Genomic DNA, 27,161 nt, shown 5'->3' on the forward strand with positions numbered 1-27,161 from the left:
CCCCTTTCCTTCCCCTTCCTCCTACCCCTACCCCACCCTACCCCTACCCTACCCCTACCCTATCCCTACCCTACCTACCCTACCCTTCCCTACCCTTCCCTACCCTTCCCCTACCCTTCCCTTCCCTTCCCCTACCCTTCCCTCCCCTCCCCTGTTCAGTTTATAGGTAATGATTTGTGATGTTTAGGGAAGGGAGGAGTCGGGTTATGGGAACCACAGGAGCTTCTCTGATGGTCTTCAAAAGAGCAGTTTTTATTGATGCTCACTGCTCAAATTATATGGAGGGGTAGATTCAGGACCCTTCTAGTTCAAAAAGTATATTCAAAGCAGAGACACCTTGCATGAAGTGATGTGTGTTTGCTCTTCTTAGAAACCTCCTTCCACCACCAAGAATTGGTATCTCATTTTTGATTTTTTTTTTCCAAATTTACTCAGTGTGGTTTGGGATTACCCGGGAAAGTACGATACGAAGAATCTGATTGTTAATCCAGACTGTCACTGTCAGGTCCTAGGAAGCCTAAGCAGCAGCAGGTGAAGTGCAGGCTGTGTCCCAAGGCTGGACATACAGCAGTGTAAGTACACCCTCGGTTCCCTGTAGGGCTCAGTTCCTAAGTGGTAAAACTCCATTTGAGGACAGTCTCACTGTCAGCTTTTTTGGAGCACAGCAAAGAGGCGTCCCACCTTCATAGACTCCCAGCCATAACGCTATTCAGGAAGATAACCTTAAACAGGTCTTGTTCCAGCCCGGTGGAACAAGATGATCGCTAAATGATCTTATAAACTCCATCAGCATTAAGCACAATCTCCCCTGAGCATCCTGTTCTGTGCTGAGATGGCCGCTAACACCTGGAGTAAGAACGTGGTTGTGGTGCCTCGCCACTGCGGCGCAGGCTGAGACCATCCAGATGTGATCAGCATCCATATGCCCCCTAGATGCCTGCTGGACACTTGTGCAAAGGTCAGGTGTCTCTAGTACTCTCCCAGAAGGTTTTTAATGGAGAGAGCCACTTGCTTTCGTCCTTTCTTGTAATTTTATGAGGCAGAAGCCCCCCAGCCCCAGGCAAGTAGCCAGCCTGCCACTAGCTATTCACTTTAAAATTACGATGAAGCTTGAAATAAAACACAGCCACAGACTGAACCCACTAACCCTCAGTCCAAAGGTATTAAGGCTGCTGGTTGATTGAGACAATATCTAGTTCTTGGAAATGTTTTGCTTCCAGCACACTGGCTGATTAGGAAGAGAGGACGAGGCGAAAAAGATAATGATTCCGTATTTGCTGTGGAAATGGCAAGTGCAATTAGAATTGCCAACTGAGTTGTGATCAAAATTCTGATTAATTACTTACTGCTATTTCACAGAGAAGAAATTAGTGCGTATCTAATTGGCATTACTGAAATGTATTCCGTGCCTCACTTGCATAAATTAAATGTAAAGAACAAATCTACTGTGTGTGTATGAGAGAGAGAATGGGAGGGAGCAAAAAGAGAACGTAATATGCTGGGCAGGATCCGCAGGTGGTGTAAATCCAGCCTGCTCCCAGGTGTCTCTGTATGCTGAAGCTTGGACCTGAGGTGCTAAGAGAGGATGAGGTGCCTTGCATCTGGCTCTTTGCTGGGAATCTGTGAGATACAGAAAGAGGGTATCAAACCAGAGGATCACAGCATCCTTTCTTCTTGTCTTATCAAATCTCACTCTATCAAACCAAGTCACAGCAGTATCAAATCCCATTTTCAGCTCGCCGTGCCATGGTCCCCCCCCCCCCAGCCATACCATCAGAGACTTCCTATCGCATGATTTTTGTTTGCTTCTTTATTTCAATTTCAGCCCTGCACATGCTCTAGGCATATACACAATAATGGCAATTACACATTGTACAAAGCACATCAATAATTTTAGTAAGAAAGAGAAGGAAAATGCAGAGCTGTGACTCCAGTGCTTCATTTGGCAAGACCACATTATGTCAACAAAGTGGGGCCACAGAGGACTGATGAGATAAATTCGCTCTCTCAGTTCCAGCATCCAGCACTGAAGTCCCCACCATGTTCTTAAAATTAAATGCATGCATTAAAAATGCATCTGCATTTAGTTTCCCTCTGGTGTCTTTTTGCTTTTCCTGACAAACAGAATCTTATGGAAAAGAAAAGCAAATGCGACCCTAGGTGGGTGCTTTGGCAATGCATTTGCTCTATAAGATGTCATGCTGGTACCTTGACAGAGAGGGCTGCTGATGTCAGTGGGGATAAAAGGAGCCTCCTCCTCCACCCTCTTACCCTTCACGTAACTTTTCTTCTCTAAACCAAAATGGGAGAAAAGTTGCAGAAATGCGGAAGCAAACGAGCTCTCTCCTTTTAGTACTCTGTGAAATTTGCTATTACACTGAAAGTGGATATTCTTCTTAGCAATGAGTCAATTCTTTCAAACTATAGATGTACCTGTGCTGAATTTAAAGAATCACATCAATATCCCCAAATTATAGTGAAATCATGTGGCTAAATTAGTTGCCTTGCTGTGCCTTGCCATTATCTTTGCTTTTCCTCACCTTTTGACTTCCCTTGCTATAGTGGCATGGAAGCATATACTCTAATCATAAACATTCTTTTTTCTTTATTATTCTCTTCATAACGACCTGGTGTCCCACCTCTTTGATAAATATTTCACTGTTGGTCACTTGAGTCTAACAGCATCATTACCAGTAAGCTCTAACGTTCTTTCTTTTCTTCTTTTCCTATCTGTGCCTTTCTTATCTCCATGATCTTCTTTTCTGTCTCCCTCCCCCTCCAGACAGCTTTATTAAATTCAGATCTCTACTTCTGAGGTCTCTGTGTCTGAGTGTTTGTGCCATGTGAGCCACCAAGAGCAAAAATAATCCTAAAAATAACACCGCAGCAAGATTCCCTCCTGTTCCTCGTCCCCTTGATGTCCTTGGCAGCATGGGGATCCTTTCTACACCACATCCTTCTGGTTGGGTATTCGTATTACAGACCCCACGACTGTCAGAACTGTTGGATGATCCAGTCCAACTGTCCACCTACCACCAATATTGCCCACTAAACCACGTCCCTTAGTAGAATATCTACACATTTCTTGAACGCCTCCAAGGACGGTGACTCAACCACCTCCTTAGGAAGCCCGTTCCAGCACATGACCACTCTTTTGGAGGAGACATTTTTACTAATATTCAACCTGAATGAGTGGTCATAGTCCAGATGTCTTGGTAGGGCAGTGTAAAATTTAGGACTGGATTGGACCAATCTGTTTTCTACTTACCTGAATTAGTCTTTGTATTTAATGTGGTCCACGTCTAGAATGAGCCTTTCCATGCTCATAGGATACAAGCGTGACCTGCAAGGCTTCAGCTAGGTGTCCCTTGCAGTGGCTGGGTGAGATGTGAAAACTGAGCAAAACCTGCCAGATGGGTTCTTCGTAGGCCCTTTAAACTGGCTGGCTCTTACTGGCACCCTGGGAGCTGAAAGCTGTCCTCTGTAGGCCCAAACCAGAAGAACACCCTTTCAGGTTTCTGCCAGACAGATAGCCTGCCAGACAAGCTTATCAATTGGTACACCCAGAAAATGGAGACTATTCTGATAGTGTTGATGCCATGGAATAACAAAGTAAAAATCATGCTTGTTATCATGCTGTCTGGTAATACTGGTGTTATACCAAAAAGAGCAGACCCCAAATTGTACGTATTGGCATTTTTTTCATTAAAGGTTAGATAATACAGAATATTATGCATGAAGAGAGTCCTGTAAATACCAGCAGAATGCCTAAGCTAAGCAGCCTTGGGCAATCCTATATTGCTCTGCCTATCTTAATTTAGTTTCAGGCCTCTTTTGTTCACCAACACTAAAGCACTAAAAAGTCTCAAAGAAACAAATGTGCTTAATGCACCTGCCTGGCTTCCTGCACTCAGCTAGCATATTCCCACATGGTAGCACTGAATGAAATTTTGTGGCAATTGAATATTTGTATGCTTAACCACATATCTGGGGCAATGGTAAATAAATGCATAGCATCCCAAAGCTAAGAGTCTCAGAAATGTCACATTTTAGGGCTTGAGCACGAGCTAAGGACCCTCAATAAGTTTATACAGCAATCTGCAGAATGACATCCTTGCCCCCTGTAGGAATGCAGCTTTATAATTTTATTCTCAGACAGGGTCAGAACCTCAGCTGTCTTACATTGGCCTCAGCATCAAGCTGTCATCAAATGGACCACCTGAGGAAGTGGCCTGCTGGGAATGCATTTTAGCCATCCAAACAGAGACATCCAAACCTTTGCAAGCTCAAACACCAGAAATCGCAGGGAAAAGCAGAGAGCAAATGGGTTTTAGTCCCTTCAAACACCAGCCAACGGGCCGTTACTTCTCTTTTCAGCTTCCCATTGCAGGCTGGGATGTTTTCAGACTAAACAAGTCCTTGTAACTGAAACCCAACCATCATTTATGGAAGTACCCTGTGCAGCATGGCTAATAAATAAAAAGTTAAGAAAAATAAAAAGACAGTCTTGCCACTATTAACAAAAGACTCTTCAAAGCTATTCTTTTGCTCTGGGCTTTTACAATAATAAGCTGAAAAAATACATTAGAGAGCAGACTCCTTTCTAGCCACTTCATATTTCATTTTGCTTCTCACTTGTCTATTTATTTTCATGTCTTTCCTGATTACTTCTCAATTGTAGAAAGACAACATTAGGCACAATGAGTTTTAAATATACTCCCTGGCCAAAATAACTCCAAGGGCTGTCTGAAATTTCAAACGACTCACTAGTAAATCGGGAATAAAATGCAGAAGGAGTCATGCCTGCCCGTCAGAGTGGGACACCCAGGGCTTCATGGGTGCTTGCCATGCTCTGCCAGCGTAGTTATTATTTTTCTCCTTACATGGGCACCATACCATGCAACCAGGACTCAATTCTTTCAATAGTATTCTTTCCATATTCAATATTTCTTATATTGAGGGTCATAGAATCATAGAATTAGCTAGGTTGGAAAAGACCTACAAGATCATCCAGTCCAACCATCCACCTACCACCAATAACCCCACTAAACCATGTCTTTCAGCACAGTGTCTAAATGTTTCTTGAACACCTCCAGGGACGGTGACTCCACCACCTCCCTGGGCAGATGAAGAACACTACAGATGTTCCAGCTCCAGATCTCCCTTTTTGACTGTCCAGAGGTCTTTGAAAGGCCAAGAACAGTGCTTGGACTGCCTAAAACAAGCACGCAGGAGTATATTCAAAAGTATTTTGAAAACTCTTTTCAGAAGTTAGCCTCAAAAGCTCCTTCAAACCATCTCGCATGTGGGTGATCTTATGTATGAAAATATCATTACGATCACAGACCTTGTTTCAGTAATTTTCAACCCTGGTGGCTTCTCTGGACACACTCCAAACAGTGAAATCTGTCCCAGTAGATGTATAAAAGCCTAACAGCAGATAAACTATAATTTGGAATAACGTCCTTGGAAGCCTGATCTAACTTTGTGGTTAGCCTTGCTTTGAGTGAGAGACTGAACGAAGGAACATCCAGAAATCTCTTCTGACCTGTTTCTCCTGGGGTTCAATGTTGGTATGGTACTGTAGGACTGCAAACACACTGGAGTTTCTTGGAGCTGTGTTTGAAACCAGCCTCCTTTCATCCCGTGATTCCAGAGGTTAGAAATTAATTCTATAGACTCTCGCTGTTCACTCAAATGTCTCTTTGGCAATTATTTTTCTGTTTCTGTGCTTTCTGTCTTTTCCCCTGTTCATAACCAGAGAGCATGGCCACTTTAGAGGTGAGCACAGAGCAACAATCGCCCACTTATTTCAAAAAGCTCAGTGAATACCAACACCTGTAACTCTCATTTCACCTAAATTAGCTGTCCGAAAGACAGGCTTTCAGTCTGAGCTAGGTACCTGGCTTCTCCATGTAGAACTAGATATCTCCAGATGTGACACAATCCATCCAAGGGAAATAGAGAATGAATGACCCTCTAAAAGTCTCTCTCTAATGATTATTGTCTAGATGAGCAGCTAGACAAGACAATTAGCTTAGACTAGATGCTTAACATTTAAGCAGCTAGAATTAATGTGATGAATCCCATTCCATGTGCTTTAGTAATGACTCTAGCCTTTGTATCTCAAATTTTATCTCTTCATATGTTTTCATAGGTGTTCAGATTCTGCACTATGCTCTCAGATTCATTTCAACTTCTAAGGCTTAAACTACTTGCCTCCTATTACTGTTCATTCTCATAAATATGTCATGGTATAATATAGCTGTCTGTACCCGTAATGAACTCCTTCTGCCTTAAGATTCAACTTCAGAGCCAGTACAGGACTAATATTGCTAAAAATCACACTAATGTGTCACAGGTACTCTTGTGCTTGTGAACCTTTCTATCACGAGGTTCTATGCCCTAAGCCCTATCACAGGCTCTTCCCCTGAGTAAGGTACAAAGAACATTTTAACGTTTTCTGTAACTTACTTGGGTAAAACAAAGAAGGAAAAATAGGATGAAAAAGAAAGCAGAGATGAAGCTGCTGATAAAAAGCTATTGGACAGCATTGGGAGGGAACTCAAGAAGTCAACTCTCCCATCTGACACACACACACACACATATATATATATATATATCCACATTGGATGTGGGAAATCAACCTCCCTTCCTTCCTTCCTGGTTATTTTTATTTTTATGAATCTTCTTTAAGCTGACCATACTACTTCAGTATACTAATTTAATTGCTTCATACCATTGCTTCACTGGTGTATCTGGGGGAAAAAGGGCTTTCCAATAAAATAGTTTCAGAGAAAAATTTTACAAAGTCCCAGAACACAATCGTTTCTCAGATCAAGCTGAAAACTTAGTATAATTTTGTTATTTATTTAGTCAAAAAGTTTGATTTGCTCATGAACAACAACAAAAAGGGAAACTATTTTACGGCAAATGCTGAGCTGTGGTCTGTCCTCTCCTACTCCTATGACATATAAAAATAATTGTCATTTTAAGCTTAATTCTAGCCTGAATACTCCCAAAATGTACAGGTATTTGATGTTTACTTCTGGCTCATTTCTAATGGAAAAATCAGTCTCTTTTAGAGTCTGTTCCCAGGACCAAAGACCTGTTCTCAGTGGGAAGAAATGATAATAATAAATAGTAAAATGGAGCTGCTTGCAAATTTTATTTTGAGGCCGTTCATTTTACCCCCTCACTTTATTTTTGCAGAAGAAAAGGATGATTTGTCTTTGCAGTAAGTGCCGGCCAAGCAGGGAGAGGGAAGCTGAGAACCTTCCAGTCCGAAACCTGGCAGCAATGGTCTTAACAGAGTTCAAGTTTATTTGACTAATTCTTTCACCACTTGTCAGAGAACATACTTTTGTTTGCAGTAACAAAACGACCTCTTCCCTCTTCCATTTCTCCAGTGAGTAGTGCCGGCACTTGTGTGGAGCACACATTACTGCTAACCGTTACGATGTTTGCTGTCAAACTCATTTATTTATGCAACTGCTGTGGAAAGGCCCCAGGCCCGTAAGCAGCCCTGAAAGATTTCAGAGCCCTGGTGTGGGGTCATGAAAGGGAAAGCAAGGGGGAGGGCGAAGCCTCCACTGGTTATGAGAAAGGAACTGACACAGGAAATGGTCACATATGGCACAGATTTATTGTGTCCGGGACTTCCCATTCAAAACTCATTATATCCGCAGCTCAGAGCAGTGCATGGCACAGCCACATTCATTTTGGGGGTCTGGAATCTGATGAAATTGCTGCTGTGCTTTGGGGTGGCGGTGGCAGTGTTATCGTTCCTTGGCCACGGTTGGAACCACGCCGGCAAAAACTGCTGCTTGCTGCCCCTTTGCATCGAGCAGAGTGCTTTGTCTGAAGCTTCATGCAATGGCTTTGCTGGTTTGGAAGAGGAGAAAAATCCTTCCGGGGTTTAAATACACCTGAAGGAAACCAGGAATAACTTGAGGGGAAAAGTAATGGGAAAAGCTTTGGTAGCAACACAAGGAACAGATTGGCATTTGCAGAATAGCCCATTTTTTTCAAAGGTGAAATAATTTGGACAGAAAGGAAGTTCCATTTGTGGTTGTTTTTTTTTTTGCTTTTAATTGTCTTTTCTTGGAGGCAGTATCCCTCCCACACACAGCTATCAGGTCCTTGAATGATGGGTAGGGGATTCACAGGGTTGTGGGAATACTTCGATTACATTTTTCTCCTTGCTTCATGAGACTAAAAGCCCTAGTCGGGGCCCTGGGTCCTAGGTGCTATACAAATCCCCCCACTGGTACCCGTTAGCAATGCAGTGATGGATTCCTCCAAGCCCTGTGGTGATCCATGCTCTCCTGTGGGTGTTCTCTGAATCAGAGTAACTCAGCAGTTTGATCCTTTCTCTTTCCATGCACAATGTGATGCCAACTTATGTCTCTTTTCTCTGCATGTTAGACTTGTTCCGTGAATAGAAATCACGGGGGACTTAGTGTTGCTAGGGTGGCTACAGCGACTCAAGTTTCCCAATCAATAATGGTAACAAGGACAAAAATCCTCTCTAATTCTGCCTTTCTAAGAGAGTTTATTAAACTGGTGATCAAGCTGCTCTGGGACAGTGTTGACAATAGCAGAAATGGGCCTGATGTGTACTTCTCCTGAGTCAAAAAGTGCTTGGGAGTGGGCATGAAAGCCCCCTGATTGCTCCTGCTACATCCCAATTTGGTTCCAGGCAACCCAGCACATTCCAAAACCATTCCTGGTTGCACTCCAGAAGTTAGGACAAGTAAGGAGCCAGTATCTGCAGGTTGGCCACTATCTTCTGGCTGGTCAGTCCCTCTGATAGTGCAGGGTGTGCCATGCCAGCTCAAGGGCACAGGACTCGCCTAGGCATTGGTATTTTTTTAGTTTTGATGGGTGTAATGCCTTTGGAACCTCATTTCCAGCCTGATCTTCAGGGCATGGACAGCCAAGTTATTCCTCCGCTGGCAGCGTGGCATCTTAGAAATGATTTGCCCCCATAAGCAGTATCCCCCTTAATTCAACCTTGACACAAGACTGGGCACCTCAGATTTACTGACTCACCTCGCTTGACAGGGCTCAAGATACACATTCCTGGCCTTTAGTAGGAGTTCCTACCAAACTTTTTGATATTCTGTGAGGTTGATATTCTCTCTCAAATGCAAAGACCAAAGATGTTATCTTTGACTCAAGGAGTTCCAGGGCTTTAAATCTCTGACAGCTTGGGGAACACGTTGGGAGAACACGGCTATACGCTTATCCTGTTCTCATGCAATCTCCAGGCACTTCCATTTGACCACTGCTGGAGGTCATCCTGGCCTAGATGTGCCTTGAGAGTCTCCTGTGAAGACTTGTGTACTTTTTTTTGAGGTTGAGATCGATGTATTACTACACCATCTGGGAACTGGAAAAGTTTGCAGCTTTTTCATTCATAACTTTGAAAGATATGCTCTTAACTATAGCACATACTTACCTCTTAGGCATGGGTGAGCTCTGAAGGGTTAGTGCTCGCATAATGCATATATAGATATGTAAAAGATAGAAATAATACTTTATTTCGTAGTGGATAAATATTATCAATGTGTGTGGCCATATCCATACATTAATACAGTAAACACACGAACAAATATTTCATGTACTACACCTGTTTTTCTATGGATATGTATGGCAAAGAAAAGGGCCAGTGCAGATCCAGGGGTGCATAGTATTGGTGAGATTACACTACAAAGTTTCTTTCTGTGGGTGCACTAATAACCATCTTTTCTCTGCTTGGGCATCTGCTTTAAGAGAACTTGTAGGAACATAGAGTCCTTGAGTCCCCAGTTGTGACTGAAATTGGCTAGGAAGTTCAAAGGTTTTTATGAAGGAGCGATAGACAGGAGAACATTAAACCTCACACAATGTGTTCTTATGAGACTCGTTTCCTTCAAAAATCATTTTCTTTAGGAGAAAGAATTAGCATCCTAAAGCAAACTCTCTGTTTTTATATGCACACATTCCCTGGCATGTGTGTATATTCATGTGCACTTGTCTCACACGCGTGTGCTTACACGAATATATGTGCCATCACACTTGCCTCCATGCATTGCCATGTGTGTGTTCCCAACGCACATAGTGTGCAAAAACTTCCTGGCATTGGCACTTATCTCAGAATCATAGAATCACCAAGGTTGGAAAAGACCTCCAAGATCATCCAGTCTAAGTGTCCACCTACGGCCAATATTTCCCCACTAAACCATGTCCCTCAGTGCCACATCTAAACATTTCTCGAGCACCCCCTGGGCCAGTGACTCCACCATCTCCCTGGGTAACCCATTCCAGCGCCCAACCACTCTTCTAAAAGAGAAGGCATTTTTCCTAGTATCCAACCTGACCCTCCCCTGGTGCAACTTGAGGCCATTTCCTCTCGTCCTGCCACTAGCTATGGAGGAGAAGAGGTTTATCCGTATATTTACCCTCTGTATGGATGCTGCTACATTCAATTACATGATATTCTTAATTTACAATCAGTGGAATTTCTAAAAATGATGGGGAATGACTTGTCTCAACATCTGCTGAAGGTGACAGGCTTGCTTGCACTTCAGCACACGAAGATTTACAAGATGAATGTCTGCAGAGCCATTGGTTTCCAAGGATGAGCACATAGGCTTGAGGAGCCTGTGCTGGGGATTAGATAGGAGAATTGGGTCCAGAATTATTTCCAGGGAACACCTGAACTCAGGAAACATAGAAAACCTTTCGCACGACAAAAGCGACCGACCTCAGAATAATTTACCTTCGCAGACTGCTACATTTCCAAAGTCCTGTTGCTGGGCCTTTCTTATTTCACATTTGAATGTCAGCGGGTCAAAAGGAACAGTTAATGCTGATGAATATTTCCCCCTCAGCAAAGATATGTGCTGGCCAGCCCAAGGCCAATGAATTGCAATTTCTAAACAGCGTCCCATTTATCTCTCCCCTCCCTCTCCCTCCCCTGCCCGCTTTTATATTTTTGTAACTATAATTGTAGTTAAATTAGAAATAACTGACGGGCAAATCCAGTCAGATGGAAAGAAAATTGCGGGAGATTTATTTTATTTTGATAAAAACCTGACGCTGCCTTTTGTTTTTGTCAAAAAAAAAAAACAAAAAACTACTGTATTTTTCCTTGTACCATGAATTGTGAAATCTATCATGAAACGGGTAAAAATTATTGAAGGAAATGGTGGCGTTAACCTGAAGGGGAAAATCATTAATGTTGATGTATTTCATTCGATTCTAAATGTAGAATTTATTTTATTTTATTTTATTTATTTGGCGTTGGGGAACTAGGGAGAAGGCAGGAGACTTGCGAAGGACTCTGTGTGCCTTTAAGTCAAAACATCTATTTTAAAAACACTCTTCCCTCCTTCCCTCCCGCTCCATTTTTCTAAATAAAGGATATGAGATGTTGTTGTTGTTGGCTGCTTTTTTTTTTTTTTTTTCTTTTTTTTCTTTTTTTTTCCTAAGCAAAGAGGACCCCCTCGGCACATTTTTCTTTTCAAATGTGAAATGAGGTGGAAAATCCTCATTTCACGACAGGAAGGACAAATATTGACACAAAGTTAATATTTGTCAGGAGCCCTAGAAGCAACCTGAGTGCTCAAATCTCATATAGATATATGTGTTTGTGTGTGGCCGTGTGTGCGTGCATGTGTATATCTATAATTAAATAGTAATGCTGCCTCGATGGTAAGGGAATCTGCAGAATGCAAAGGCACAAACGCTTTCCGTCTCCTATTTCTCTCTCTTTCATGCACTAAACGGGACACACAACTGCTCCTCCATCTTCCCACCCATTCCAAGGGTCTCCAGTTGACTCACACGTGCCTATTTTCTCTTGGTTTCCCCCCCTTTTTTTTTTTTTTTTTCCATCTCAATCATAAGTGCAAACGCACACACGCACGCCAAGAGAACCCGTTTAATCGGATTTCACCCCATTTACGAACGAGGGGAGCTTCTGGAATTTATCACTGTTATTGCTCATTGCCAATGTAAATAGCACATGTCAGCTCAATGTTCGGTGGTCACTCAGTATTTATTAAGCCCTGTCCACCCTGGCCTTTTTTAGAGGAAAGCCCTGGGGCGGATTAGCTGCTGGCCCTGACACACCGTGTCGCTTATCTGTTCGCATCGATTATGAGAGTCAGCTGTGGCCAGGCCTCACTTTTTCCTTCTCCTCTCAGGCCCCTCTTACAAGCACCCCTGCTTGGATTTTCATGAGGAAATAATCAGATTAGGGCTTCAGCGGCGAGTTCATATGGAGTTCTCTTTCTCCAATGTGCTACTAACTGAATAAACGTGTTTTGTGGTAAATTGCAAATGACATTATGATTACTAAGGCCAGCATGGGTTTCATTTAGAAGTGATCAAAATTGCAGGCTGCAGAAATTGTGAGTGGCAGATAAGGAGAGGAGACGAGCAACGATGCGTGTGCATGCGTGGATGTGCAGGGAAGTGAGCAAACCCGCGCGGCGAGGCGAAGGGAAGTGCCAGGAAATCACAAAATATTGGCAAGTCCCGTGTCACTGGAGGGAGATGGAGTGACCTGAACGTTTCCAGCAGAGCAAATGAGGTCTGTCAACCTTTGGGGCTGGCTGTGTGCTGCGGGGCTGTATCTGGAATCTGCGTGCTGCTTCCAAACGAAGGTGCTGCTCCCTCTCCCTTTGCCCCTAGCAGACACCCATAGAAAATAGTCCTGCTGGTACAGCTAAAAGGAGAAAGGCAAAGCTAAGAGAAAGGGAGAAAAAGGAAAGCAACTAGGTGGCGTCTAAACATAGAGTGGTTTTTCTCCTGTAGATCTTGTCTCACTTGGACCTTCTTCCTGAGCAGCGCGTGACATTTGTGTAATTTCGTTGTTTTCCTCTGACGTATGGAGCGAGAGCTCGTCCTGGGAAATGCTCTTAGAGTCTGCACACGTGGAATCCCCTTGAAATAAGTTGTAGGTAAATGTCCACGGGATTCAAACATCAAGACGTGGCAGTAGCGGGACCCAACCTGCTTTCTCCTACCTCCTCTCTTTTCCAGGAGCCTGTCATTTTATTCTAGCGATGACTTTCCCAGTTGCAGCGTTGTCTTAAGAAGAAGAATGCCCTTTTGTGGCTCTCACGTATGTCTCTCTCTTTCTCATTAATGCTAAACATTGCTGATCTGTATACAGGCCCCCAGAACTACTGAACAGGGAGCTCAGTTAGTTTAGACGTTGGCTGAGCTTTGACTAATACACTCACAAGCACAGCTAACTAGGGGAGAGCGGGCTTGGGGAGGAAAGGAGGATTATAGCTGGCTACGGCAGCAAATTCCTCCTTTGATTTTGTTTTGAAGGAAGGAAGGAAAAACAGAAACACACATCTTTTGCTAGGATGCTTCGGGCAGAAATGTTTATGTTGCTGGTGCCTGTATCTGAACTCATTTACTTCTATTCTCTCTTTATAATCAGTGATGATCTCATCAGTGTAGCCTGAGGCACAATTTCTCTCATGTTAAAGCAGAGACTTATATTTGATCAGATGGAACGTATCCTAACCCAGAGGACTGTATGGACTATATCTCCGCTGCATAGATCCATGAAAGGGTTCTAATGGCTCATCTCCTCAGACACTTGGAATGGGATTGGGTTCCATATATTCTGAAATGTATGGAAGTGTCTTAGCTCCCGTTGCATTTCATGAAAAAAGTTTCACATGAAGTATTGCCTGAAGTTGCTTTTGCACTCCCATGGGTCGTACTCACAAGTGTAGCTACCCTAAGAGGTCCAAATGACGTAGAGCAATTGTCCTTCTGTCATACTTGCTCTTTCAATTAAATGTCTAGACTGAACAGGGCAAATGTGTGCAAGTCACTCTGAAAGTAATGCCTCCTATTTGTTTCCATGGAAACCACAACAGATGCAAAGAGCACAGAACCACTATTTGATAGAGCAAGTTCTCAGCTACAAAACACTGTTTTTCAACATAGTCACCACCATTAGCTGTGCATTTTCACTAGCGATGAACTAGAACCCACATGCCTTGCTCATAAAGATCTGCACAAGCAGAGCTGATCCACTGTTCCACAGCTGTTATGGTAGCGGTGTTGCTGGGGAAATGTTGCCTAGGCAGTCCATTTTCCTTCAGCCTGAACTGATGGAAGTTAGAATATGCAAAATTTGGACTATATTGTGGGTGTGGTAGGACGGCTCAGCCAAGATGGGCAATGTGCTCCACGGTCTTCAGACTGTCATGGGATCTGGCTGTAAGCGAAAGGTTATCTTCTCTGGCCTGACTCAGGAAGTTGAAGTCTTCAGCTTAGTCAGCATTGTGACGTAGCCATCAGAGTTGATGGTTTGTCTGGGTTCCAGGAAATCCAGAAAGATTGCCCACTTTCTATCCCAAAGACAGTGCACATCACTTTACCTGCTGAGGTCTGTGTCTTGAACTTTTTCTTTGATGGGGATTTCATATGTTGCCACTCCATGGACTGCAGTTTTGATTCTGGCTCATAGTAGTGACACCACGTCTTGTCACTGCCATGTGTCACACAGCAACAACATGTAATAGAATACTGGTGGGAAGGTTCAACCTCTACTGCCATCCCACCAACATCTGCCAACATCATAAAATAAGAAGCATTAGTTTCAGAGCAGCCCACGTACTACCAATTCTCAACTACTTTCAGGTTATGGACTTCTTCAGGTAGACATGGTTTCTATCTATTAAATACCAATAGTGTCCAGAGTTCTCTCAAAACTAGTTAGAGTTTTAGCACCTACAAAAGTGACTTCTGAGCACCAAACAGGAAAATACACGGCTGTAGAACAAACTATTGAGATGACATCTGATACAATTATTTTTTCTCTCCCCACCTCTACTTGTCCTTCCAGGAATTTACAGAGATGACAGCAAGTGTATCTTCAAGCCCTCAGTACAAGGCTACTTCTGCAAACAGGCAGATTACGCACTTGTTATCCTGGAAAATTTAGACAGCAGTATGGTCAACCAGGAGCTGTTTCCAGTGGTAGCAGTGACTGGCAGCTTTATGGATACCTTCAGAGATGGAGCTTCACATGCGTCATGTGGTTCTGCAGAGCATCCTTCTGCTCTCTTCTCTGTACTGCCAACCACCAAACTCACAACAGTTTGCTTCCCGGACCTAACACCTCTGATTTTCAGAATTTACCTCCTCAGTGGCCAGAACTCAACCAGACTGCCCCTGGCTATTTTCTACAATGAACCCCTCAGCCTTCATGTCTTCGTTGAAGGAAGATATATCTCTCCGACCCCATCTTCCTTCTCATGGAATGAAGGGGCGGGAACCAATCATTTTAGCTTTGAGGACAATCTTCTCTATGTTCTCCTTCATGAAGAGGAGCCTGTAGAAATAATCACTGGCCTTTCCCTTCACGTGGCTTTCACTGTGACTGAGGCCACTGGGGAAGAGGATGAGGCAAATATCATGCATCGATTAGCTGACTTCTTGCAGGTCGGGCATGATCAAGTCAGAGTAGTCCATCGTGTGCTGGGAAGTGAAAGCATGTTGAAAGTCATCTCAGACAATGCCAGCAAAAAGAAATATCACTGCCCCAACATGGCGTTTTGCACGACCTTTCATAGCAGATCTGGGTCACAGAAACTAGGGAGAGGAGCAGTAAACACTCAAGTCCTGCAGCCATCTGATGCAGCCGGTCCATCAAAAGTGCTGGTTTTTGAATTTGGTGATCCACCAGGCCACCAAAGAAATGACTTTCAACGTTCCTTAACAATTGACAGTTTAAAGAGCTTGGCCAGAACGATTATCAACGCTCATCAGACTGGAGACCTTCAGAAAGTCCTGGGCTTACCAGTTGATACTCTAATGGTGAATCAGCCTAACTTACTGTTCTCAGGAAGAGATAATAGGAGGTAAGTAAGTGTGCTCCTGCAGTTATCATAAAAAAAAAAAGATGATACTGATTAAAGTGGATCGAGTGAATTGAGCCACTTGACCTGCTTAGTAAGATGCAGAGTAAGTTCCCCATTTACTGAAACATGACTGAGGTGAAGCACATTAAAAAGTTTCCCTAACAGAATTGTGGTCAAGTATTAGCTAGAGTCCTGACTCTGATCTAGCCAAATTATCATGACATTTTCTTGGTGCTCATGTCTATTTGGTACAAAGCTGTCCATGATATTTTAATCCAGGAATTGAGTTTATGCAAATCTGCTGTGAAACTATAAAGTAGTAGGTAAACTCAATGGCTTTTAAACGAGTTCAAACTACTAATGCTCTTAACTTTTCAACAGTTAAATCTATGAGTGTTTATAAATTAATGTAGTGCCATAAATGTGTTATGGTAGACAGGTTATTGCCTTAACTAACTCACAGGTCTAAACCTTAATTCATATGCTTTAACACTTAAAGCCAGAAAATCATTTAATCTTCTAGTTCAGTCTCCTGCATGACACAGCCCAATGCTCTTCATTTTGATCTCCCAGTGTTCAGTTTTCCATTTGGCCAAAAATATGTATTCTAGAAAACCATGTGGACTTCAAGATACAAGACCTCAGCATATCTAATGCTACTTGAATGTGTGCCCAAGCGTTCAGCACTGTCCTGTTTTTTATGCTGTCAGAAATGCTTGCCCATTTTCTTTTGCCAGTCCCTCTGTCTCCAGTTTCCTGTGAGATTTTCTTGCCCTGTCCTTCACTCTTACATCACTCACTGGCCGGGCATTGGGTTTTCCTCCTCCTCCACATACCTCCAGAGTAATCAAATAACTAGCTCTCTGCTATTTAATAAATTGAAAGGTTAGAGTTCTGGTGAATATAGGGTATTTAAATCCATTTTCTGTTTTTTTCCTTCTCTGTCTCTGTATTTGTATTCTTTTTGGAAACGTGGATTTCTGAACAGTCAAGAGTTTTCCTTTGTATAATTGCCATATGTAAAAGTGGCTTTAAAGCTCATTTTCAATTGGCAGAATTCAGTGATCTCATTAGCCCATCTTTCCACAGAAATAGGAGAGATCACAATCATCTATTCGCTCACCGTATTCTCTAGTTCCTTTCCAGTTATATCTTTCCATGAGCCAATTCATCCAGTTTGTTAGCCCAGATTCAACACACCAAGTGGTCTAGGTGCCAGTTTTGACAGTTCTTTCCATAATTTATCAACTCACAAATCCTTTTTTGCATTTTATAAGCACTGTACATACATATTTTTATAGATAATACATAAAGTGCATGGAAGATAACTTTCTGATGCAGGTGGTGAAGGAGCCAGTGAATAGAGGTGTGCTGCTGGTGTGCTTGTCCTTACAAACAAGGAAGGACTTGTTGGGACTGTGAAGGCTGGGGGCAGTTTTGGATGCAGCGACCGTGTGATAGTGGAGGAAATGGAAGAAACAAGGCAATAAGTAGGATTGCAACCTTTGACATCAGAGGAGCCACCTTTGACCTCTTCAAGGACCTACTTGGAGGCATGCCATAGGTTAGAATATTGAAAGGGCCCAGAAGAGATGGTTGACATTCAAGCATCACTTCTTCCCAGCTCAAGATCGATGCATCCCTAAGAGTAAGAAATCAGCCAAAGGTGGCAGGAAACATACATGGATGACCAAGATGCTCATAGAAAAAACGTAAATGGAAGAAGAAAGTCTATGGAATGTGGAAAAGGGGTCTGGCAACTTGGAAGGAATATAGGAACGTTGCCAGGGCCTGCAGGAATACCACAGGGAAGGCTAAGGCCCACTTGGGACTCATTCTGTGAGGGAGATCAAGGACAACAAGAAAGGCTTCTTTAAGTATGTCAGTAGCAAAATGAACACAGGGGAAAATGTGGGCCCAGTGCTGAATGAGGTGGGTTCCCTGGTAATGGGATGCTGAGAAGGCAGATATGCTGAACATCTTCTTTGCTTCAGTCTTTCCTGCTAAGACTGCCCATCAGGAACCCCAGACCCTGGAGCTAAGGGAGAGACTCTGGGGAAAGGAAGACTTCCACTTGGTCAAGGAGGATGAGGTCAGAGATGATCTAGGCATAATCAATGCAAATAAATCCATGGATCCCAATGGGATGCAGCTGTAAGTGCTGAGGGAGATATAGCCTGCTGTTGGGAACATGCTTTAGCAGGGGGTTGGATTGGGGGATCTCCAGAGGTCCCTTCCAACCTGACAATTCTGTGATTTTGTGATACATATATACATATATACATATATATGTGTGTGGGGGGATATGTATAACATCAGGCCTGCATCTAATTTTAACAGAGCAATGCAGAACAGCCCTGGACTTGAGAATGATTTCCCAATGGGAACTACCTTTTGAGCTCTGTCAATTAACTAGTTCTAGGTCAGTTTTGTCTGTAGTAGTTTTTTATTGATGTTCTGTGCCAAGGCTCAATCTCTGAAGGTCATTTTCTCCTCTCCTCCACAGCAGCAAACAGTCCTTTCTGTCCTTCCTTCCTCTGTCCTCATCTTGCTCCTTTGAGCCTTCTTGCAGCCTTTATTTGCAAACCCAGATGGCAGCCCTTATCTGCAGAGAGGGCTGAGAGGAGCAAGGCTGGGAAGGGAGCAGACAGCAGTGTGTTTCGGCTTCAGATCCTGAATCTGTATTAAAAGCAGATGGGAAATATGAAAAAGGTAATATCCCATCTGCTTTTAATAGGGGACATGGGATTTGATGCCTGGCAACCTTATTGTGTACTCTCTTGATATTGCATAATGTTATTTTTGATGTTGTGCACTACTGAGCCTTACCCAAGAGTAAGCATATTCCATCTATGATAGAAAGAAATTGAGTTTGTCTAAGACTTATTTTCTCTAATTAATACCATATCCTCTAACTTTTTACCACTGACCCCAGTACCATCCTGCTGCTGTCTGTTGGTGATAGGAAGTACAATTCCCATGCTTGATTTTCCACTAGGCACAGTCTGGCTTACAGTAGTGGCAGACCCACATTAGGGTTTGCTTCTCTGGGAACATAAGAATCACTGTTTTGATTTGATTTGTTTTCTTTTTAAGTAGTACCATTTTTTAGCACAAGTGAGAAATTGTTATTTGCTTGATAAAGTAGGCCAAACTTTGAAGATACACAGTCCTTTTAATCCAGCTTCACTATTTTCAATAGAGTGCTTCTGTTATGATGCAGGACACCTCAAAATGTGGCAGCAAAAACTGTAGGAAGTTTTGCACCCTGTGGTAGCAAATGTTATCCCTTATGCTATTCAAAGACACACTGTGGAGTGTGACACATACAGGATCCCTCATTCACCATCCATTACTGACGATCAGATCAAAAGGAGCAAGAAGAGGAGTAACGTGAGTTACAATGTGAGTCAGGAGCAAGCTGTAGTTTTTCAGGATAAGGTCACTAGAACACTATTAGAAGTCTGTAGGTTACTGAACACATCGATATAACATAGAATCATAGAATCATTAAGGTTGGAAAAGACCTCTAGGATCACCAAGTCCAATCCCAGCCCACCTCCATCATGCCTGCTGACCACATCCCTCAGTACCACATCCCCACACTGAACACCTCCAGGGACGGTGACCCCACCACCTCCCTGGGCAGCCTGTGCCACTGCATCACCACCATCTGGGAGAAGAAATTGTGCCTAATATCCAACCCGACCCTCCTCTGGCACAGTTTGAGGCCATTACCTCTTTTCATCGTGGGAGGTTAGTAGTGATCACCTTGAGGAGAGGTTCACCCTCTTCTGTATGCCAAGAAAGAAGCTTTTCAGCTACGTATTTTCAGACACAGATGACATTTTCATTGCATTGCAGACTGATCTACCAGTTGGCATTTGGGGAAGCTGTTCCTGTCTTCCCATCTGAGCATGCTCTGTGATACCAATCTGAGCAGCGGTGATCGAAACAGGACCCTACGCTTTGTTATAAGGGCAAGAGCAAGGCCAGCTTGCAGCTGCATACTCACCATCTCACTAGTGGAAGACCTGGGATGCAAATTCAAGAGAATGCTAACTACCAAATGGGAGGACCAGCTCCATGCCTACGCACGCATAGCTGTGTGGGCTCCTCTGCTGTGTTATTTATTGCTCCCCATCAGTCACAGCCTTTCTGGAATTACTCATGGCTGACGTTTCTGATGCAATAAGGCCACAGATAACTTGTGAAATGAAATCAGGGCTTTCCTGTTGGGACATGTAATATCCCCACTGTCTATCTATCTGTCTCTCTTTAGGCAGTACATGCTAGCGCAGTCAAGGATAATGGGTCTGGGATTACAAGTCAGGATAAGTATACCTATGTATTTTCCTGTGGAAGGAAAAGAGAGATGTTTTAGCCCCAGAGTTGTGCAAAATCCAGTTGGGCTCTCAGATATTCACAGAAGCTGCGCTCACGCAGGGCCAGCCTTCCTGTGTTTTCGGACTTGTGGCTCCTCTTGCTTCCAGCCAACAACAAAAAGTCCCTTGATCAGCAGGGACCACCTGCTCCTGCAGCCCAGTACAGCAATGCTGAGTGGAGCCTGGGAAACCTTGCTGCGGTCAGGTAGCAAGGCAGTGAGCCTGTGCATCACATTGGCAAGCCTTTAAAAAAAAAAATATATATATATATAGACGTGTCTATTACGATTATTGATTTTAAATGCTTTTTTTTTTTTTTTGCATGATTTTAATGTAAGTCCTTTGTTGGGGTTGCTTCAAGCATGACTCACTGGTTTGGATCACAGAAAGGGGCTGCTGTGACTGCTGCAGACTTGCACGATGGGAGGAGGTGCAGGGAGATCACATAGCAGCTATCACACAGCTTTCTCCTTCAGTAAATGTCTGTGTTTAAACATATGCTGCAGTGTATTCACAGAGAGGAATCTCTCTTTTGCAAAGTTTTTCCTCGTATCAGTATATATATACAAGTGCAAGAGAGCACAGCAACAAAAGTGTGGTGCAAGTTTCTGTGGGTGTCTTTATACAGAATCAGAAATATAAAAGCCAGACAGTCTTCTAGACACCATTTAGTCCACCTCCCCAAAGTGGAGCAGGAAACTCACTGATCCCTGATGGAACTTGAACACGTTACAAACGGAAATCTGCAGGCATTAATCTTCCCTTATTAAGAGCTATGTTTAGGGCAGCATGTGAAAGACAATGTGAATGAAGGAAATAACAGTGATCGAGACTCGAGCAATAAAAGTGAAGCAAACTGTCAAGGAACTGCTCATTCAGGCAGCAGCACCCATCCAGGGGATTAAAGGAGAAGTTAGCACTCCTCACCTGTATCACATGGTGTGCACACAAGTGGGCAGAGATGGAGCTGCAAACTGCATTGACGCTGACACATCCTGACCCTGGCAATAACCTCTGTTGGTTTTAGGTAGGCTGTTGTGTGTACTTACACAGGATTTTAAGGGAGGAAGGAGACAACTTTTCATCTTGGGTAAGAATCATACTTTTCATCCTGGGGTAGGCAAGGCAGAATGCTAAAAACCCTGACCCCAGAGCTGCAACACTTGAGGCTCTATGAGGGCTTTATCTGCTGCACTCAGCTGAAGAGAATATGCTGTAAATACCCCAAATACAAACAGCTGAGCCCACTTTTTGGCCAATATCTCCTATCTCAACTGGTAGGTCTTTAAGGAGGCTTTCCTCAGTGCGCAAGAGCTCTCCATCCCCAGGTGTAGCAAGTCAGGAAAGGAAAGCAAGAGACCAGCATGGCTGTACTGGAACCTGCTGGTCAACCTGAAGAACGAGAAGAAAATGCACTGGCAGTGGAAACAGGGACAGATATTGTGGGAAGAGTATAACTGAACTTGGCAAAGGATACCAAAAAAAAAACAAGAAAGGTTTCTACGGGTACCTCAACTAGAAAGGGAAGGTCTAGGAGGCTGTACCCCTCCTAGTGAGTGACACAGGCAGGCTGATAACAACAGAAAAGAAGAAGGCTGAGATACTTAATAACTTTTTTGCCTTGATCTCTGATAACTGCTTGCCACACAGCCCTCAGTGTTTGGTTTGGTAGGAGAGGACTGGGGAAGCAGTGTCCCTCCCACTGTAAGTGAAGATCACGACCACCTGAGGAACAGGAACATCCACAAGCCTATGGGTCCCAATGAGGTGCATCCCAGTCCTGAGGAAATTAGCTGATGTAGTTGCCAAGCCACTCTCAATTACATTTGAAGAGTCATCTCAATCAGGTGAAGTCCCTGGTGTCTGGAAAAAAGGCAACGTTACACCCATTTTTAAGAAGGATGACAAGGAACTGCTGACCTGTCAGTCTCTCCTCTGCACTGGGAAAGATCATGGAGCAGATCCTTGTGGAAGCTATGCTAAGGCAATGAACAAGGGAAGAGCCACTGATGTCATCTGTCTGGACCTCAGTAGGCCTTGGACACAGTACCCCACAGCATCCTTCTCTCTAGATTGGAAAGATGTGGATTTGATGGGTGGACCATTCAATGGACGCAGAACAGTGCATGTCCCTGTTCATTGCTGGGGAGTTGGATGAGATGGCCTTTAAAGGTCCCTTCCAACTCTAAGGATTCTATGAATTCTATCTAGCCATCTAGTTAAATTATGGAACACATGGATAAATTTACTGTGAAACCTAGGTTTCCAATCAGAGCACTGGGATTCTGTGTTGGGCTGTTATAAGAGTGATGGTATTAGAAACCTAAGGGGATTAAAGTGGACGCTAAACACATATAAACAGCATTATGCCATATAAAATGTCTTGATCGTATTGTGTTGTAGGAATTAGGATGAATTGCAATATTTTGTTCTTAATTCCTAACTCTTTTCAAACTGGTAAACAGCAGTTCAAGGGTCTGCCAGCAAGAGGTACACACCAGAGAATCACAGAACCATAGGGGTCAGAAGGGATCTCTAGGGCTCAGCAAGTCCAACCTCTGCTGGAGCAGATTCCATGCATTAGGTAGCCTATTTCAGGCATATTTATGTGCTGAAGATGGTGGCAATTAATCAGATACCTTGTGGTCCCCATCCATGGTCAGCAGAAATATGAAATTTCAGCTTAGAAAGAAATACTTTTCATTCATCTGTCCTAACTATGTACAAAGCGTGCCTTGCAAAACAGGTATGTGAATCATTTGTGCAGGTTGCCTGTAGTGGCACAGTACAGAAAACTGCTGGGTACAGCAATGTCTGTCCATAAAACTGAGTGCTTGACTTGGGGGAAAAAAGAAAAGGAGTCAGAGTAGTCTGTCCTAAAGGGGAGACTTTACCAGTTCTCTGCTTTTCCCCAGAAGCTATAGCTGTTGGGATCAGTGCCAGGGCACACTTGAGAGCCAGGAGAGTACCCATCAGCTTTCTCAGGGACTGCAAAGAGACCTGATCCCAGGTTGGACACCCAGTGCTGGTGAGCACAACCTGCTTGGCTTATGTCACATACCTATTTTATTTCCCCCTTAACCATTAATGGGGCTTGTGGTAAAATCTGCTCCTTAAATGATTTCCATGGTGTGCATGCATGGCACAGCTATGTCTCTGAAGGGTCCATCCTGTCCCCATTCCAGCTTGTTTAAGACCACTATTGGTAGAGCTGGGCTGGCTCCAAGGTCAACCCATGTCACAGTCACATCGTGCTCTTGACATCACATGGAAAAGGGAGACAAATTCTTCCACGTGCTTTGTTAGCAGGAGCCTGGTGAGCAAAGGGTTAAGTGGCTTTGGTTTCTGTGTCTTTGTAGGGATGTGCGTACATATATATATATATGTATACGGATATATATATATACAGCCCTCAGTTTGGCTGTAGGACCTGGCGCCCGCAGGCCACAGTCACATTATCATCTGGAAATTGGATAACGACAGCACAATGACAAATCCAGGTTGCTTGCAATAAGGTGCTAATCCCTTTGCTTTAATATCGGAGCAGCGTGTAATGATGTTTGGACATCACTCCAGTTTACTGACGACCCCACTGGGGCCGGCAATAGAAGCGTACAACTGTCTAACAAGCCGTCAGGTGACCGCCGTCGTCAAAGCAACGGACGGTGCAATCTAATCTTCCCTCCATCCCTTCCAGCTCCCAATAAGGGCCAGATTATAGAAGTGGCCCATCAACGCTTGGTAACTCGAATCAATTAACGTTAATTCGCACAATGCTATGATGTATTGTGATCACTTTCATTTCAGAGAAGGGGGAAGAAATTGCTATAATTCACCTAAAATGAGGTTGTCTATGGTGCTGAGGTATTAATTGGGTGTCCATATTAAATGGAAAAGGAGCATGGTAGTGAAGGAAAAGTGGATGAGTGACTCTCTTGGCTGCTATTGACCTATCAGAAGAAGACAGTGCCCTTTTCCTTTGCTTTTATCTATTACAGTTTTCCCTATTGCGTGTCAAGTTGATGTATTATAAAAAATTCATTTGGTGACCTTTCACCCCCCTAGCAGATTAAACAATTTCACTGGGATGGCATCATTAACAGGGCCTTGCATTTAATGATGATTTCTCTAAAAGGCCACGGAGATTCGATTTTAAGCTAACAGATTTATTGCACTATTATAACATATCGTAAAAAACTGTACCACCTACGGTCTGGTTTTAGGATAGAAACTGTTTAAGAGTTTATGTGGAGCTTAAAGTGGTATTACCTTGGGATATGCAGCAGCGGCGAAGCTCTGACCTCCGGCGTGATGCTGCTTACATTCAATAAAAGACATTCCTCCGACAGAAAGCTTTGGGAGTGTGTTATGGAAGAGACCTGGGTTAGCTCCTCACCACAAGCGGGTAGAGTTCTAAGTACAGGTATTTCCACTCAGCCCCAGCGATTAATGGAAGTCGCTAATGAAGTTGGAGAGTGTTTCTGAAGGTTCTGAAGGCTCCTCTGATCTTACCGCACCCTGGAGTGGATCCAGTAAGGTTCCCCCGTCTCTTTTTTTAGGATGACTTCTCATCACTGCAGCCCATGAGACCCAGCCAATTGCTTCCACCAGGCAGCTGCTCACCTTCAGCCTTGGGTGTCACTGGGATCATAAAGTGGAAAACCAAGGCTATCTGAGCAGGGAGGAAGGATGTCCTAATGCAGGAGACATGTCTGGATGTTCCTGGGCAGCTGTGCTCCTGCTCTCTGACTCTATTCGCTCCTTCATAAAATAGGATCAAATATCCATGAAAATCACACCGGGAACTGTTTGAAGCCTGGAATTCTCTGGTGCAGATCCAACAACAAGCAAATGGAGAAGCAGAGATCCGATGGTGGTAGTACCCCAATAGGCTGATGTCAGAAGATGTTCACCAAAAAATCCCTGAAAAAATCCCTATTTTAATTGGTGCATACACCCAGAGATGCCTTGGAACAATTTTCAGAACTTGTTCGGTCTAACCACCTTATCTGGTGCTTTCAACTGCCACAAAATATACAACTTCTAACTAAAGCATCTTTGCTTCATGAAATGAACGCCCTCCAAATGATTAGATAAGGAAGCGTATTCCTCTTGTCCAGCCTTGCCCACAGCTCAGTTCCTTGTTTCTTACCCCAGTTCGTCACCAACCTAGCCCCCCTTGCTATGTCTCCACATGCATTTAGATGCCCAGGTTTTTGAATTTTGGTCTTACTGGCTCAGCCTACATGTAACAAAGGAGACATCAGCAACCGTGGGTCCTTTTCCATCCAACGGCCCCATCCTCTAAGTACAACTAAGTATAACTTTGTTTATTAGGGAAAGCTGAAGCCTGCTTTCCATTGGGATTTCATTATTGTAGCTTCTATTTTTGTCTATAACATGGGAAATCATGGGAATCTGTGGAAATATCCAGCAGAAAGGGCACAGGCACCTAGCCTGTGGCCAGCCTCATCACCACATGACAACAGAGGACACTTCTCCCAAAAGCAAAAGTTCTCACAGCCCTTCCAGTGAATCTGCACCTACTTTGCTCTGTAGAAGTCCTCATATTCTGTGTCTTTTGTCTTCATTGCAACCGCATCTTCCTTGGGCCTGCCACCTCCTTTCAAGAGCCAAATAAAAGCTTTGTGGCTTTACCAAATGATGCATTTTGATGTTATCAGTACCCAAATATTCTTCCCAAAGTCCTTCCACTTCCAAAGATGTACTGATGCCACACCACTAGTACTGTAGGCATATCCAGACAATAGTTTAATTAATTTAATCGGCTGTGTTTATTAGTAAATTAAATATGCAAGGGAGCATGCTCTGGCAACAAGTCCAGATGATATGGATCAGCGCACGTCCCTAAAATTTAATCCTTTTGCACACCATTTCAGAGTGGCCACAACCAAACTGTCTGGTAAGAAGAATCTCATCTGGGAGTTGTCCTAGGCTTTGTTGTTGGGCCTGGACCAGAGCGATGGGCTGTCAGTCCATCATGCCTTGATACCTGCAGTAGATGCTCTAATTTCTACGATACCTGCAGTAGGTGATCTAATTTCTATGATCTCTAACTTCCTTGCTACTAGACAGTTGGACGTGATGATCACAGAGGTCTTTACCCACCTAAATGGTTCTGTGATTCCAAAGAGCAGACACATGCTTTCCTGCAAAGCCTCAGCATCTTCTTTAGACCTCAGCCCTGACAGTGAAAGGTTCTGGGAGCCTGACCCTGGGGTCTCTGCCAAGCTATGTATCATGAGCAGTGCCTGCTTGCTTGCCACCTTTAGGAGCGCTGCAGGGCACTGAGCGGCGGAGCTGCTTGCTGTCAAGTGCTGTCAGCAGGGAATTTCAGACCAGCCCACTCCTTCCCAGTGTGAGACTTCAGGGTGGTGACAAAACAGCACACTCTCCATGTCCATCATGAGGAAGGCAGGTTTCCTCTCTTCAACCCTCCTAGGGTACAGCCCTTTCCCATCTCCCAGAGGCAGAGCTGTGCCAAAAAAGCCTATTTCCCTTGCAGCACAAATCAGCAGGGGAGCAGCAGGATGCTCCCATCTTCCACACCAACACTCAAGCACAGGAGCACGACTTGCTGCACACAGGGCTGCACCCCGAGGCAGGGGCTCCCTGACAGCAGGAGTCACATCGGGCCATGTGGAATACAAATGCCATGCTCTGTGCTATGCTAGCTGGATTCACATCACCAGCAAACAAACGTCAGTTCTCAGCCATGTCTATGTGTTACTTTTATGCCTTTTGTTGTGGTGGTGGTTGGGATTTTTTTGCTTCTTTTCTTTTTTTTTTTTGTTTTTTCTTCTTTTTTGTTTCCTTCCTTCCTTCCTTCCTTCCTTCCTTCCTTCCTTCCTTCCTTCCTTCCTTCCTT

At 43.7% G+C, this 27,161-nt stretch overlaps 1 protein-coding gene across 1 annotated transcript in view; it reads left to right on the forward strand.

Moving 5' to 3' along the window:
- PKHD1 (PKHD1, fibrocystin/polyductin) overlaps window positions 1-27,161 on the forward strand; it is a 252,324-nt gene that overhangs the window by 207,629 nt on the left and 17,534 nt on the right. Inside the window, exon 61 of the mRNA XM_021392027.1 lies at window positions 14,870-15,887. Within this exon, the coding sequence (XP_021247702.1) occupies window positions 14,870-15,887 (1,018 nt within the window). The remainder of the gene's footprint in view (window positions 1-14,869; window positions 15,888-27,161) is intronic.

This window comes from Numida meleagris, chromosome 3, assembly GCF_002078875.1.
Source record: "Numida meleagris isolate 19003 breed g44 Domestic line chromosome 3, NumMel1.0, whole genome shotgun sequence".
NCBI lineage: Eukaryota > Metazoa > Chordata > Aves > Galliformes > Numididae > Numida > Numida meleagris.